General features: G+C 44.5%; 1 protein-coding gene across 2 annotated transcripts in view; it reads right to left on the minus strand.

The window, feature by feature from the left end:
* Nucleotides 1-17,111, minus strand: part of ZBBX (zinc finger B-box domain containing) — a 509,107-nt gene that overhangs the window by 187,179 nt on the left and 304,817 nt on the right. For both annotated transcript variants that reach the window (XM_078665923.1, XM_078665922.1), the window contains one exon: nucleotides 11,097-11,266. In XM_078665923.1, the coding sequence (XP_078522049.1) occupies nucleotides 11,097-11,266 (170 nt within the window). The remainder of the gene's footprint in view (nucleotides 1-11,096; nucleotides 11,267-17,111) is intronic.

Raw genomic sequence — 17,111 nt, forward strand, 5'->3', positions numbered from 1 at the left:
GGCATCCATTCATTCAAAGTATACGCACACATACAGTTTCTGTTTCACCCACCCAGGCTGCTGTCCTTCCACCCATCCTTGCTTCATCATTGACCCAGCCATGCACCATACCATATTCTTTCCTTCCCAGCCACCTCTGGGTCCAAGCAAACACATATCGTTCTTCTTTGCCAGCCATCATACAAGTTCGCGTCCCACTTACTTACACCCTTCTTTCGCTTTTCGTTCATCCCATCCATCACGTTCGTCTAAGAACTTATTGGGATTCTTCTCACCAAAAACTTCACAGCTAAGTCGAAGTACATTTCGAGGAGGCTACTACCTGGTTGATTTGTAATTGTAATACACCCGTGCAGAAAGCACACTATGCAGTCTTCAATCTCAATAAGTAAGGAATATATAGCTTACCTGTTTCCGCCACCACCGTTTGATCCCCCACAGGAACGGCCACCAGCTCTTCTAACGCCGCATCCTCCCCAGAGGCCTCCGAGTCCAAGTCCAACACAGCCACCTCCGCGCTGGCCCCGTCACCAGATGTTACACCTACAAAGTACATTTAAGAAAGTTAGAATACACCACTCACTACTATATAATATTTGGTCTAGGAGAAATGTTAAAAAAACAGAATACAATGTAATAATTTGTGACTGTCTACTCCATAGTAAAAATGTCCCATTTTCCAGGGAAGGCTGTTGTCTTGCTGCACTTTTATGCACAACTGATGAATGCTTGCTTTTGATTTTTAACACGCACCACTTTTTCTCCTAACAGACAGAAGCTTGACTCCTGAGTCCTAAGAACACGACCAGGATCAAGTTCAAAGTAGGTGAGAGTTCGGCTCGACCACAAGAAATGTGTCCAATTAATCGTCAGCACTAACCACTTTTCCGTTTACAGTTAAATAGTTTTATGACAAAGTAGATTTTAATAAATGTGTTTACTTTTAATAAAGCTTTTACACTTAAATAGACTCTGTGGTTTTTGTTCCTCTAGACTAGAGTGGATGAGCTAAAGGTTTTGGAATTTTTGCAAGCATGAGTGCCTCTGACACTTCTTGACTGTGCTGTGACTCCGTACTACTCTCTTGTCCTGCGTACGATAATCTAGAGATCATTGGGGATCTATAATCGGTGACTTCGGGAGCTGAATGACTCTGCCACACTATCTAGTCAGTAAGGAGACAGTGCATAGAGGTATTGCTGAATATAATGGGAGTCCAATGGAATTGCCAAATGTCCAATCTTAGTTAGCTACACAGACAGACTAATAAGAATAGTCTAGTAATACCACAGGGAGTCATATTCGAGGCAGGATAAGAATTTATATCCAGTCTACAAGAAGATCAAAGACGATTTAGAAAAAATCGAATGAGGAACGCTAGGAAAAAATAGGTACTGTTTAGTAAAATGTAAACTTACTGGGGCCAGCAAAGGAGCCCTCGCCTGCCCGATCCTGGCCTGCATCCTCAGCACCCTCCTCCTGTGTCCTCTTGCCCTTGGGGGGAGCTGATGTACAACATGAAAGAAAGAAAAACCATAAAACATGGATGAGATTTTTCAACCAAATCAAACATTTCAAAAGAACAATAACAACATATTTTGGAAAAATAGCAAATAGATAGACAACTATTCCACGGGATCTATCTCATGTGGTATACTACGTTATTCGTATTGCCTGATTTGCGGAACGTTGACTTAGAAAGTTCCTATGTAACTCAATAAACAGACTACTAAAGAGGTTTGCCTAGGCCTGGCACTGCAGGCAGTAGTGCGCAACACGTGACAGACAAAGTCCATCCTGCTTGCAGATCAGTGAATACTCAAACTATCAATCCACCCGCCACCACCGCCACTATTTCTTCTGATAGCCATGTGACTGTCTAAAGGAAGGACACTGGACTTCAGTCTGTTGGGGCTGATTTATAAGTCCCTTGCGGAAGTTGCGGCTGATTTTCCTCCATTGTTGCGTGCCTTTTCTGACGCAGCGGCAGAACAAAAGACTCGCCATGGTGTTGGTGCGGCGTATATATTAAAAAAAAAAACACATATGGGCATATGGGCATATGGGCGATGCATCACGTTGTAAAGCCCTGCGCCATCAGGGGGCGTTCCGGCGCAAGGGAGGGCGTACCTGCGCAGGAACGAATCCTAAAAGTGGCTGAGGGAAATCTACAAGATGTCAATCAGTCATTTTTAGGACAATGATGCATGACTCAAACCCTGCGCGCTTGAAGCCGACGTACGGCTTGATGCAGCATTGGGGAGATAGGGTACCCCAGAGCATTGCTGGAGCTGCGCCATCGTTGGCACGCAACTCCAGCAATGCGCTGCCTTTACGGCACAGATGCGTAAGGCTTCTGTGACGTTTTGGGCCAATGGGTGGTGGTGGCATGGCACACAATTACTGCTGCATCCCTGCTACTTTGCAGGGATGCGCCGGTAATTGAAAATATGACCCTTACTGTCTAGCATTACGCAGTTCTTTTCTTTACAGTACACTGATACATAATTTCTCAGGCCAATGAAATGCTTCTGAACACAACATACAAAACAAAGAAGCATAGTAGCAAGCAAGGCTACTGAGAAGGAGAGCAGTGCACCTGAAAATGTAGTGCATAGAAGATTTTGAAATATAATTTACCTCAATGTAATCGGCAGCATTATTGCTCTTGGTAAAGAACAAAGATTTGCAAATAACAGAGCAGGATAAAACAGAGTAGTAAATGTACTACTACTACTACTCACCAAGCCCGGGGACCTCTACGCCGAGCGCGTCCAGCAAGTCCCGCTCCCGGTCCATGACATCGGTCCAGCGGTGGGTGGCCTGGTTATATGTGCGCCGGACCCCAGAGATCTTGTACATGGCCCGGCACACCTTCTCCCACCGCTGGCGGCGCTCCCGGATGCCATAGCCGGTCGCGATCTTGCCGCCTCCCAGGATCGTCTTGGGGAGGCGGCGCTGGACATGGAAGATCAGTGCCGCCACTTCCTCCGCGCTGAAGATCTCCCTCGGGACCACTTGCTCCCCCCTTAAACGCCCGCACGGGAGCCGGGCACGGGGTGCGGGACCCTTCCCCTTCTCAGGGTGCTTCCCGGCTCCCTTTACCATGGTCTGGGCAGAAATAAACTTAAATGATAAAGAAGAAATAGAATAGTGAAGAAGAAAAGAAAAGAGTTTAAAAAAGTAGTTTAAAAGTAAATAAAAGCTGCAGAAAACACAAAAATATAGAGCTAGAAAAATAGAGGGTTAGATAATAAGTAAAATTAGATCAAAAAAACTTCAAACAAGCAAAGGATGGCAGAGATTGAGAGAGGATACAGAAAGCATGCCCAGAACCATAGCAATGAATGAGAAACAAGATGGCCGCGCCCGTTCACGACCGCGTGGGTAAGTTCGCGCGAGATTTTCCTTGCGAGTACGCGCGAAATTGTACTCGCGAGCAGCACACTTTGCGAGATTACACATAGCGGGCGGAAACGGAATTACGTCACGCCAACAAGATGGCCGCGCCCGTGTACGACCGATAGGGTAACTTGGCAAACGAATAGCTAGAAGCGCCTCGCGAACACGCGCAAGATCACGCGAACATACACGTCGCAACAAAAACAATTTTGTATTCGCACGTATTCGCGGCTTCCGAAATCGATCTCGCACGGATTCGCGCCCCAAATATCGCGCGAAATTGCAAAAAAAACGATTTTAGCTAAAATGAAAGCAATGAGCAGGTGCAAAAGTTCAAACTTAACATTAGTAACATTCAAGGTAGTGCTTCCTGATGGGCCCCTCCAGAGTTTGCAACAATTCTATGACCCTGCTATGACCCAAACAGCAGGCTCATAGAATAGCACCATAAAGGTCCTGTAAAAAAAAAATTTCACTGCAACAAAAAGCAAATTACAGATAAGGAAGGAAGCAGGTGCCAGCCAGACTGGAACTTTCAAAATTACTGACACATTAATGAAACACAAATTAATTGATGGCAGTTGAAGAAGGGCAGGTGTGCTAGCTTTTTTCAACCACCATAATCTACAGTAATAAATAAACCTAATAGGTGCCTGTGAGGATGTACTAGAGGGTGGCATGGGTGTCCCAGAGGGTGGCAGTGGTGAAACAGAGGGTGCTGTGAACCTGTGATGATAAACCAGACGTAGAAACAACATAGTCGCGGCCGTTGCAAGCCGAAAAGTAAGTTCGCAATTGCGAACTTGTCCCAAAATCGGCGCGAACACGCGCCAACACAAAAAACGGAAAAATCCGCAAATCCGCTAGAGTTCGCGGATCTTCGCGGATTGCGAATCCGTAAATACGCAAGTTCGCGGATTGCCAATCCGCAAAATCCGCCCATGCTTAATCATGAGTTGCTGTCAGAAGGACAGCTTTCTCTGTCCCTGCGCGGAGCTATGGTTGTTACGATTCTTAAGCCAGACAGGCCACCTATGCTGTGCAATTCCTACTGCACCCTGTCTTTAATAAACATCGACGCCAAAATCTATACGAAGGTCCTGGCAAACCGCCTGCTGCCACTTATGCCTTTAATCATATGGCCGGATCAGTCGGGTTTTGTGCCCAGACATGGGATGACGCACAACTTACGCCCCATTTATGCCATCATGCACCATATCTATCCTTCACTACCGGCAGTGGTGGCCCTACTTGGTGCCACAAATGCGTTCAATATGCTGGAGTGGCCATTTCTTTTTGCGCTGATGGCAAGACTGGTGTTCAGTACAGGCGTTATACGTAAAGTCCAACTCTTATACGCCCAGCCTACGACCCGTGTGCGTTTACATGAGCAAGTATCTGAATGGTTGGGATCACCTGTGGTACCAGAAAGGGGCCTTTCTTTTTGCAATCGGCATGGGGCAGTTTGCCGCAAGACTTCGCCAGCACCACGCAGAGAGCGGCACCAGATTCACTAACCAGGGACTGGTGGAATCGATGTATGTGGACGACATCACCTTTTATATCCGTGAGCCGAGCACTAACCTTGAACCTTTGAGGCATGAGGAAATATGACTCGGGGGACACTCAGGTATTTAGATCAACAGAGGAAAGTCAATACTCTTCCCACTCACTGAGGTCGCCGACCCTTGCGAAACAGAATATCCAGTTAGATAGGCCACAGAACCAGTCAAACATTGGGGCATATGGCTAAGTCGGCATGTGGATGAGATTTGGAGGGCAACTTATGGATGTGCGATGGACTGGTTGGAGTCGCGCATTTCAGTCTGGACCATGCTACTGCTGTCCCTCGCCGGTCGTATCGCGATTGCATAGATGGTTGTACTTCCTACATTTGTATAGCTCTTTACCAACATTCCGATGCCCCTTATCACACGCTTTTTTTAAGAGGCTACGATCTAATTTAATTGCGCTTACCTGGGCCGGGCGTCAGCCTAGAGTGAAATACGAATTGCTGCCACTGCACCTGGCATGCAGTGGTCTGGGGTGCCCGGTTTACAGTTAAATGCCCTATGTGCGCAGGAGAGTTTGCTGCATCACTGGCTGTATCCAACTCCATTTCAGCCACATGTGTCGGTGGAGCGGGATCGTGCATCTACGTGGCCTTTGACGAAGGCTTTGTTCCAGTAATTCAAAGCACCTAAAGGTGAAATAGAACCGGTAGCATGTATGAGGTGGGCGTGGGATGGTCTCCGTTGCCGGGCTGAGCTCACTATACAACACGCCCTGTCGGCTCAGCTGGTGGAAAACCGATTGTTACCCCCATTGCAAGACAAGGGTTCTGCCAGCAGGGCTGCTGAACTGGGAGTTAAAAATATTCCAGATTTGTTCACGGGGGTAGAGTTTCTTGCATCACTAACCAACCTCTCTGTGCGGAAGCCCACTGCGCTGGACATGCTGCCATACTACCAATTAAGATCGACTTGCCAAACAATCTATGATACTTTCCCTGCCCCCCACCCTACAGTGCACTTGAGCACCTGTATGACACTACTCCCTCATGAAGGCATGTTACTAGGCTTTACATGCTCACAATGCAGGCCTCCCAATTGGACACCTCTAGGGTGTGGGAGGAGTGGGAATGGATTCTGGGATAGATGGTCCCATCTAACAGGTGCAAATACAGCTGTGGGCAGACAGAGTGCCTATCCCCCAACTACAGGCTACAAGTAATTGACTTTAAGTATATCCATAAAATATACTGAACACCTTTGCAATTGCATAAAATGGGGCTGTGTGAGACTTTGGACTGTAGTCGCTGTTCTGTGGCCGGGGCCACGTTTCTCCATTGTATTGGCGTGCAATACAATCAGCTGCATCATTGAGGCCCACTTACCGCCGGACCCGGTGACTTACCGTCTGGGCTATGTCAGGGGGATACTCGTTGCACAATGCCAGCTAGTAGCAATCTTTTTCTTATTAGCGAAACGCAAGGTCGCAATACATTGGGGCCGGAGACCAGTGCCTACTCACACTGCGTGGCTGTCAGATATTACCTACTGCCAGGAGCAACTTAACACATACTGGGAGCTTATGCCAGTGAGATCCAGGCCACTAGATATCTGGGAACCTTTTACCACATATCTCAGAACCGGAACTGCTGAGACAATAGATGGGCCAGAATAGGCAGAATAATATTGGAAATGGTCAGAGGGAAGCGGGAGGGGGGTGGGACGGGTGGGGGCTATTGCTAACCAACAGACTTGTGTTGTACATGTTAAGTGACTGGTGAGATGGGGGGCGTCGCTTGGACTGCATATCCACAACGACTTACCTGTTATGGTGTGAAGGCGATATGTTCAAGCTGTAAGTTTGCCATGTAAGCTCTTTGATTGTTGCAAATAACGTTTTTTGAAGAAAAAAAAAGATTTCTTCACCATCAGATAACCCTTAAAAGAGCTTCTAGGGTAACATCCTATGATGTCTTAAACCATGTTATAATCAGTATGAGCATGGAGCCATCACTACCCTGGCTATCACAATCATCTGGATCATGGTGTAGTAGTGCTCCACTTGTACTGGCGATTCGCCTTCATAGAGCGGATGACTACATTATTTACCTGTAAAACAAGTTACTTTCTTTCGGCAATTCTCTTTCTGGTGGATATTTGAAATGCAGAGTCCTCACCTCGCGAATATTCACAGGCATCAGACTGGATCCTGAAACTTCAAAGTAGTAGGACTGCATGCCGGTAGGTGGTGTCATGCAGCTCTGTGCCAATGTTGTTTCACTCCGGAAGTGACGTGCAAAGCTGTATGAAAGCGCCACCCATGCACACTGATGTTAATTCCTTCCTTTACATGCCTTCAAGAGGGGATGCCAGAGCTATTTAGTCTTTTAAAGACTTTGTTCTAACAGAATTCCCAATTTTTTCGAGGGTGCGAGGGAAAATATCTCCTCCCAAGACAACAGGATTCAAACTGTGCAGGGATTGTCATAAACAGATTTCTGTGACAGATCTTCATGGGGTATGCTTGTGGTGCTAAATATGATTTCAGGGCCTTTGAGGATTATGCCCTGATGAATCCGAAAGTCACACCGGACTGCAAGGTGAAGCTTTATGTCGCCAAACATCAGAAAACACCATGCCCTGATCGGTCGAGGTAGAACGGAAGGTACCAATCCATAAGGAATTCCCATGGCAGATCTAAATTTCGTTAAAAGTCTTCAGATTAGTCAAAACAGAAGCATGAGAAAATTAAGCTCCTTCCCTCGATTCCCAAACTCCAGAGAGTGTGAGGGCACCAATGTGCCACTTGGTCTCGCTCATGACCTCCGTCGGCAAACCTCAGAGTCAGCTGGGACTCTACCTCTTAAAGGAAGAAGTTTTCCTAAAGAGGTCCGTCCTGGATTGTACTGCAAGAACTACATTTAGATCAGTTCTCATTTGTAGCTAAAAGTTAAAGATTATATTCAGGCTTCTCAAAAATGTAGTTGAGAAAGTGAGGGAGGATGTTTCTTTTTTAATATTATTTTGACTAAACATGTATGGTCTTTAGGTAAAGATAAACAACCTTCAAACGCTAGTACAATTGAAGTGACCTGAAGGTCTGTTGAGTTCATTTCCCTGTTTTGAGGGTTATTAAAGTCTTTAGAAGACAGATAGGTTGCAATTCCTTAGGAGTTTGTGCAAAGCAAACAGATGTTTGGTGGAAAAATTCGAAATTCTGGTTTGGGGGTAGGGGAAAGGCTTTTACAGAAGTATATCATCATAGAGCTGTGTGTCTCTTTGATTTAAAAACATATAATTAAAATTGAAGAGCAAGGATGTTGTGAGATCAAGCATGGGAAGCCACTCACCAGGCTAAATGACTAGCAAAGGTGTGTGCAAGAGCATGCAGGAGAGTCACCTTCGGAAACACCTTTTGAAATTCTACATTCTTACCCACTGAACTATAAAGTCAAACCTAATTAGAACAATATCGAGAAAAATAGTCGAATATCTGCCCATTTCAAACTAGATGTTGTTGTGTAAAAGTACATAAATACCGACACATAAAGTTGGTGGCGGCAAATAAAAGGTTAAAATTTGCTAAACGTTTTTATTTTTTCATTTTGATATTACCAATCCTTTGACTCTTTATTAAACACTGCATTTGCTCATGGAACAGATATTATCATTTGCCAGGGCTCCAAGTATCACTACAAACTGCACTGGAATATTACTAGATAAAGTACTCTTCTTAGCTTTTGATCTTTTATATTTTAAGTCAGGGGCTCCAAAGCTGAAGAGTCATATAGAGGATGATTTTCAAGTCTTGTTTCTATGGTTGGGTTGTGTCTTTTTTTTTTTTTTTACATTTTTTTATTTGCAACTTAAAACAAGTGGCGATCATCACAATAGTCGTACACAGTCATTAATCTGTACCATAGAAACACCGGGCTTGCAACACACTTTATGGGTTGTGTCTTTTAATAGCCAGAAGATGAACAGATTAATAATTTCTGTCCCTTGAGCACAGCCCCACACAATAGGCTTTACAAGAGATTGCCACTTTAGGAAGTGCATATATCCATCCAAATAAGCAGTGTCAAACGTTTTTGGATGGTTATCTTCACCAGAATTGTGATACTCCTAAGTGGCTTTTCTCAAAGCATTTCAATGATAGTTTGGTGTCCATCAAAGAACAAAAGTAATTGTGAAGATACTACCTGTCCAGGAGTTGGAGAGAGTCTGAAGGTGTGCAGAGAGAAGGCCTGATATTGAGTTTTGCATAGAGGGTACTCCTTTGCAAAGAGTACACTCTCCCCAAAGTGAATATCCACCAGCCTCATTTAGAGTTGTGTGTAACTTAAGAATGTCAGTGACTAGTCTTTCTCCACCACAGACATACTCCTCCGATGACCTGACGAAGTAAGGGCTGTTAGAGGTTTGGCCATTTATCCACCTGCCTATTCTGATCGGGAGGACAAATGGCCAGATTTTTATTTCACACACCACCATTCAAAATGTGGTGGCGAGTGAAAGTAAAAAACGTTTATTGGCCCTAAAGCTGAACGTTTTTCTGAGAATGAATTTTGGATTTTATCAAGTACCTGAACCAGCTGCTACCTATTGCTTCTCGTACATTTTTGTATTTCTTAGGATATGCCTTGCCACTTTATTCTGTTTGCTGTTAACTCCAAATGTGGAATGAGTTCTGTTATGTTTAATTTCTTTTTGTAACAATTTGTATGCACTTTTAAGGGATGTATGACGTTATAACGCATACTTTTACTCCGCAGACCATTACAACGCGACTTTTACACCGCATACTGTTACAACGCATAGCGCTTTGGGGCGCTGGATAGTGGTAAGTATAATTTACTATTCTAACTCCAGTCCCCGTGGACCCTAGGGAAGGTGTTGGATAGTAAATTATACTTATTCCCTATCCTAGAGCGCCCCCCAGCGCAATGCGTTGTAATGGTATGCGGAGTAAAAGTCGCGTTGTAATGGTAGTGCGGAGTAAAAAATGCGTTGTAACAGGTGTATACCACTTTTAAGTGGACCTCATATGAGTTCCAAATCTTAATAAATATTTTAATTGAATTATTGGCCCTTACGCCATGGAAGCAACCTCCTACAGGGAAGAGAGTCCCTGCTTTTTTATTTTCAAAAAGAACATCCCACTTTGGGATTTTGTTTTTGAAAATAGAAAAAGATAATACAAGTGTGCTGTATGGCACCATTATATTGATGGAGTCGCACGTCACACTTGCAATTCATTAACACGAACAGCCATAACAGCAGTTCCAACCAATATAAGAAATGTCTGTTGGGGGGGGCGGACATGTTTAAATTCGGAGTGTAGTTACTCATCTGGGTATTTTACTCCATTGCCCAGATGGAGTAAACTCCATACTCAGATATCTAAACCAGCCTCCAAGTAGATTTCAAGATCACAAGCTATGGGCACTGTTCACTGACAAGAATGCATGAAGGAGAAATCCACCACTAACAGTGCAGTAACCAAGAAAGAGAATGAGGAGGCAAAGCAATCCCTGCAACAGAGTCTTTCCTTACAAAGGCAGTTTCATGAGATGAACAAGACAAAAGATAGTCCAAATCTTCCAATATCCTTCACCTTCTAGCACTTCATGTTTTGAAGTTATTACATTCAGTTTTATAAATGCTGAATCAGAAAGCAGAAGTGCTCAGTTACTTTACTTTGCAACTTTAAAATTTCTGGTATGGCTTTTCAGTTGAGCGAGTAGAAGACAAATGTATTTGAACATAGTATTGCACTTCTCAAAACAACTTTCAAGCATAAAAACTGTGGTACTCCCTCTAATGCATAATAGTGTGAGAAAGACTTTTCAATGTGCTCACTTTTTTCCCTCACCCTTTCTAGAGGGCTGTGGAAGTTTGTCTTTTTCCACAGGGTGATGAAAACAAACAATTGGCTTAGATGGTATAACATATAAAGAAACTCACCTTGTCTGCCATTAGAGTGCTTTGAAAGATTCTCTTTTCCCACTGCATAACAAAAGAGCAGTATGCTAGGACGGTAGAACATATATAGATATCTACAAGACACTCACCCTGCCTGCCAATAGAGGGCTTTAAAAGGTTATCTTTTTCCACAGGGTGACTTAAATGAATAGTTGGCTAAGATTGCATAATATATAAAGATGTCTACAAGACACTCACCCTTTCTGCTAGTAGAGAGCTTTGAAAGGTTGTCCTTTTCCACTGGATTACTTGAAAGAATAGTTGTCTTTTCAGTTCTATTGATTGCTGGGACCAGAACAGAGTCTTGCTTTTCAGTGAGAGATAAAGACTTTTTCTGAAGTGCAAGCACTGGAGGATTTAGTATTTCACTGAAAACGAAATAAAAGCACAAACGTTTTTTATCATAAATGAAATACCCTGTTACCAATATTATCAGAAGTTAGGCTAGTCTGTACTAAGGGGTCGATTAGGATCGGGGACGGACTTGAGTCCGTCCGCGACCCCAGAGTAGGAGGGAACGTCCGCATGGGCTGCGGTGTTCCCTCAGTGCAGATTAGGATGTGACTGCCAGGGTGGCGGTCACATCCTTTATCTTTAACATTGCGGCGGGTGCAGCTTCTAGCTGCACCCGCCGCAATGTTAAAAATGCCTGCATCGCATTTGCGTGCACAAAGCGGCAGGCACCGCGCGGTGCCTGCTGCTTTGTTCACGCAAATGCAGGGGGGTACCATAGGTACCCCCCATGTGCACCCCCCACCCCCCTTCACCCAGGGGGCCCGCATCGGGCCCCCGAAGTGAAGGTCCGTATGCTTTTACACGGCGGAAAAGCCGCCGCGGAAAAAAATACATTTTACACCATCCTAATATGGCTGGCGGTGTCTGATAGACACCGCCAGCCATGTTAAAGCTTTTCCGCCGCGGTCGGAAGGCGACCGTGGCCGAAAAGCTGCGGACGGATTGCAAGACCCACCAGCCATCCTAATGTAGCAGTGGGTCATTCTAGGCTCCGCGGCGGTTTTCCCGCATCCTCCGGGCCGGCGGTGGCTTCCGGGAAAACCGCAATCATAATAGGCCCCTTAGTTAGTCTTTCAGCAGAAAAATGTGTTCAGAACGGAACTATGTTGCGATGAACAAGTTACTTACCTTCGGTGATGCTTTTTCTGGTGGATACAGTATTTGCCTATGGATTTCTCACCTTTTGAATTACCCCTTGCGCAGCATTCCACAGAAACTTTTTTCATAGCTCTCCCACGTCGACAAGGACGTCACAATGGTACGGTTCTGTTCACGACTTGCATGACGTCATCAGAGCCATAAGAAGACCTCGTCGGCGTGCTGATGTCAGTTCCACCCATTTTTCCCTTCGAGGCGAATGGGTGAACCGACAACATTTCGCAGGTATACACAGTATACAATATATGCACAAATATACACAGCATACGATTCAAAGAAGAAAGAAAATTGGAAATTCTAAAATATAGACATTTCCTAGCAACAAGCAACATATCAATTCGAATGACAATGATATACAAGAATATCATGCCCAAAATTCTTTTCAGTATAAGTAGGCAGGGGAACGGGGAGATGGGTGTGTCAGTGAGGAATCCACACACAGATACTGTATCCACCAGAAAAAGCGTTACCGAAGGCAAGTACCTCGTTCTTCTGCCTCAAGCAGTCCCGCTTCAGGAGGAGGGTGTATGCCTACCAAGACCATAAAATCCTGCAGCGCAGAATTTGCAGTGATGCTTCACCAAAGTGTGGAGGGAGGCCCAAGTTGCCCCTCTGCAGCTAACCGCTCTTTTAGGGTCCAGGCGATTAAATCTCTCCTCCTCCTTAGAAGGGTTAGGGGGGAGAAAGAAAGAGGGTAGATTAATAGAATGCCCTAGGTGAAAAAGAGTGACCACCTTAGTATCGAAGGGCTTGTGCGGCCTCGGAAACCCTTCTGACGACAACCCGAGTCACTTTGCCCATTCAAGGCAGGGTGACATCTTGAATAACCTGTTGTTCTATTTTAATCTTACCTACATAAATGAGTTATGCTCGCCAATAATAGAGTTCCAGCCAGCCTATCACGGTAGAGGGTGTAATTCTAGAATTGACTTTACCCTCATTTCTAGAACGTATGCTTAATTAATAACTTCATGGGAGACGATAGACGTTATTTATGGAGACCATTACCCAATTTCCTTCTCTATAAAAAAGGCTTAACTAGAGTGGTCCCGGAGGGAAAATAGTACCTCATACCAACAACCGATCACCCTTGCGCGTAAAAATGGTTATACCCTTAAATGGGATAAGGTTGACCCTGCGGGTCTATTAATAAACCTAGTATCTAAAATGAGGAATGAAATTTACATTTGCCTCTCCCCCAGTGATGACCCTTTCATAACTTTGGACTCTTTTTCCAAAATACAATTAACCTTAAAACAACTATTGACTAGATATCACCGCCCAGATTCGCACCACCAAACTGGTTGGTTCGATCATAATTGCACTACTGCATTAAAAACTTTAAAAAAGGCCCTCCATGCTACTCCTAGATCCCTGTCTGAGATTCGAAAAGCCAGACGTTTTTATCGTCTAGTAATGAAAAACAGGGAGAAATCTTTGAAACAAGAAGCATGGCAGGCCTTAATTACTCCCTCCAAAAATAGGGATTCAACCTTATTCTGGAAGGTGGTTAATGCCTCTATCTTCCGTGACAAAAACAATACAGCGGTGATAGATATTGCTATAAATGGTGAAGCTTGGGTCACTCACTTTGAACACCTCAATGATAACGAAACTCCTTCCATACCAGTATCTTCTGCCCTTACTACTACATCTGGAAACATGGGAAGCGCTTGCAAGGGAGTTTTCGCTTTGGGAATTTCCTTTACCTGTGACGAGGTTAAAATGGCAATAAGGGAGAGTCATTCGGGTAAAGCACCTGGCCCGGATGGTATACCAACCGATGTTTTTAAATATGAAATCGACCTCTGGGCCCCACTTCTAACTAACATTATGAACAGTGCAAACTTGGTTGGGCTAATATCAACTTGGACTGAGGCCATAGTGGTCCCTATTTTTAAAAAGGGCGACAGACAAGATCCAACCTGTTATCGCCCTATTTCCCTTCTAGACACCCTAATGAAGGTGGCCGGTCGCATTATTCTAAAGCAAATGCAATTGTGGGCCGATGAAGGAAACATCATATCTAACTTCCAGTATGGTTTTCGCACCGGCATGGGAACAGTAGAGCAGAGCTTAAATTTGTATTTTTTAATTTCTAAGTACACCCAGGCCATAAAAGGGAATCTTTTTATTACTTTTATCGACCTAAGCTCTGCTTTTGATTGTGAGGACCACAACCAACTTTGGTCCACACTATCCGACCTGGGGATTGATGAAACAATTTTAAATTTCATCAAGAAATTGTATAGGGGTGCTGGGGCCAGGGTGCGCTTTGGTAAGCAAGGTGAGTGCTCGTCCACATTTTCTATCAAGAGGGGAGTGAGACAGGGGTGCATTCTTGCACCCCTGTTATTCACGTTATATATAAACTCTATCGGCGACCACCTGAAGGGTTTCCCCTATGACTACCCTTTATCTCAGGGTCACCCTGTCCCCATACTCCTGTACGCAGACGATGCGGCTATTATGTCGCAAACCAGGTTGGGTCTTCAGAGGGCGGTCACAAAATGTAACACCTATATGAAAGATAAGGGGCTAAAAGTCAACACTACCAAAACATATACTATGGCTTGTGGGCATGGTACCAAGAAAGTACCCTGTCCCATATATCTTGAGGGCAGGAGGATAGAGACTATTGATCACTTTCCCTACCTTGGAATATCCTTTGATAGGAAATGCACTTGGCATACAGCAGTTAAAGCGAGAAAATTAGCCTTTTTGAGGGCGGTCGGTGCACTCCATAACTTTGCGGCGAAACGTGGGGGGAGACCCGTCAAGGAACTAATTACAATATATTAGGCTAAAGGTATATCCACGGCCACCTATGGTTTGGGTATCTGGGGTATTGAAAACATAACATCTATTCAATTAATTGAAAATCAATATCTCAGATATCTGCTGGGGGCCCCTAAATCCTCAGCAAATAACCTTACCCAGATTGAATTAGGTCTGCCTTTTATTTCTGACACTATAAAAATTGCACCTATCCTTTTATGGCATAAGGTGTGGGTTACCCCGGAGACAGCTTTTAATCACAAATTAATTTCTGACTGTCTTACCCTGGATGGTGTCAGAAATATTAAATGGTTGTCCCACGTGCAAGCTCTGATGATAGAGCTTGGCCATCCTGAGTTTTTCTCTAGACCACCTAGTATGGAAATGATCACTAGAAAATCATTGAAACAACTGGCCATGAATCATCTAGCCAACAAAAGATGGTCCATAGAAAAACTTAAAAACACAGTTTTGGCCTTTCAGGAAATTACTATTAATCCAGGGCCACAATTGTATCTCTTAAGTGATCTAACCTGTTACTCAAGAATGCTATTAACACGGTTCAGGTTTGGAACTTTCTTTCGTATTATTACTTTCCCATCTTGTAACACTTGGTCGAGGGATTTGCCCACCTGCCCCTGTGATGATTTATCCCCTCAATCAAACCTACATTGTAAATTATTTTGTAAATTTTATGTTGTTCCACGGAGGATCATTCTGAAACCAATCCTTAAAGCATGGGGCCACCGCTCTTGCAGAATAGCCTTTGTTAGATTGCAACAGTTGGAAAATGTTTCTGTGGCTCAGGCTATATCTAGTTTTTTTAAATTATTGATTAGGTTCAGAAACTCTATGTAAAGCTTTTTATTCTCGTATACTGATACAGCTTTTAAAGCATTTGTCTTCATCTAACCGGACTTGCCCGCTTTTTTAACCAACAATGATTTTATCTTTTTGTATTTCTGTGATATGTTGTGATTGTATGTTTCTTTTTAACTTGTATGCTTTTATGAATTCATTCTTGAATATCGAATAAAGCTTCTTGAATTGACAATGATATACAAGAATGTCATGCCCAAAATTCTTTTCAGTATAAGTAGGCAGGGGAACGGGGAGGTGGGTGTGTCAGTGAGGAATCCACATGCAAATACTGTATCCACCAGAAAAAGCGTTACCGAAGGCAAGTACCTCGTTCTTCTGCCTCAAGCAGTCCCGCTTCAGGAGGAGGGTGTATTCCTACCTAGACCATAAAATCCTGCAGCGCAGAACGTGCAGTGATGCTTCACAAAAGTGTGGAGGGAGGCCCAAGTTGCCCCTCTGCAGCTAACTGCTCTTTTAAGGTCCAGGCGATGAAGTCTCTCCTCCTCCTTAGAAGGTTTAGGGGGGAGAAAGAAAGAGGGTAGAGTAATAGAATGCCCTAGGTGGAAAAGAGTGACCACCTTAAGCAGGAAAGCAGCTCTGGTCCTAAGAACCATTTTATCTGCATGAATAGAGGTGAAATGGGGCTTAGAACTAATAGCCTGTAGCTCACTAACCCTCCTGGCCAAGAAAATAGCAATCAGAAAAATTGTCCTAAATGACAAGAACCTTGTTGGACTTGGCCCTTTTCCCCCAAATTTTTCGCTTTCACCCCCCAACATGTAGGAAGTTTCCCCCATGGTAAAGGTTACTGAATAGGCCATGTGAGGTATGAGAAGCCCTGTGTAATGTTAAATGCAATGCAATGGTGTGTACATTTATTCTCCCCCATTATAAACATGTACCCTGGTGAAATGCTGCATTTGTGTTTTGCATTTGAAATAGCTGCCATGGCTGTGCGTTGTGCCACCTGACTGCAGGAGGTTAGCAGTCTAGTTGTTAGGTACCCAGCCACCCCTGCATTTGGAGGGAAAGCCTGGCACCCAGGGTGCTCTACTCCTCCCCCTGAGCCAGTTAGAACTAGTTCGCTTGTCAGAGGTGGGTTGGCGGTCGAGTTGACTGGTACCCAGCAATCCCAGCATTTGAAGGGACCTTCTAGAAGCTTCCGGCCTTTCTGGTATAGGTAGAGCAGTAGAGTTGTCATGTGCAGAGACAGAGCTGGGACAGGAATGTGAGGGGACCTGCTGCAAGGGGATACCGCCACTTGGGCCTGTGTGCTAGGCCCTGCACCCATCTAGGACCCCCCTACTGTCCCCAGGGCTTGTAAAGCCCCACTTCAGGAGTTCAGGCTACCGTGTGGGAGGAGGGCCACGCTGCAGTGGAGATAGTGAAAGCCTACCACCC

Source organism: Lissotriton helveticus, chromosome 11, assembly GCF_964261635.1.
Source record: "Lissotriton helveticus chromosome 11, aLisHel1.1, whole genome shotgun sequence".
Lineage (NCBI taxonomy): Eukaryota > Metazoa > Chordata > Amphibia > Caudata > Salamandridae > Lissotriton > Lissotriton helveticus.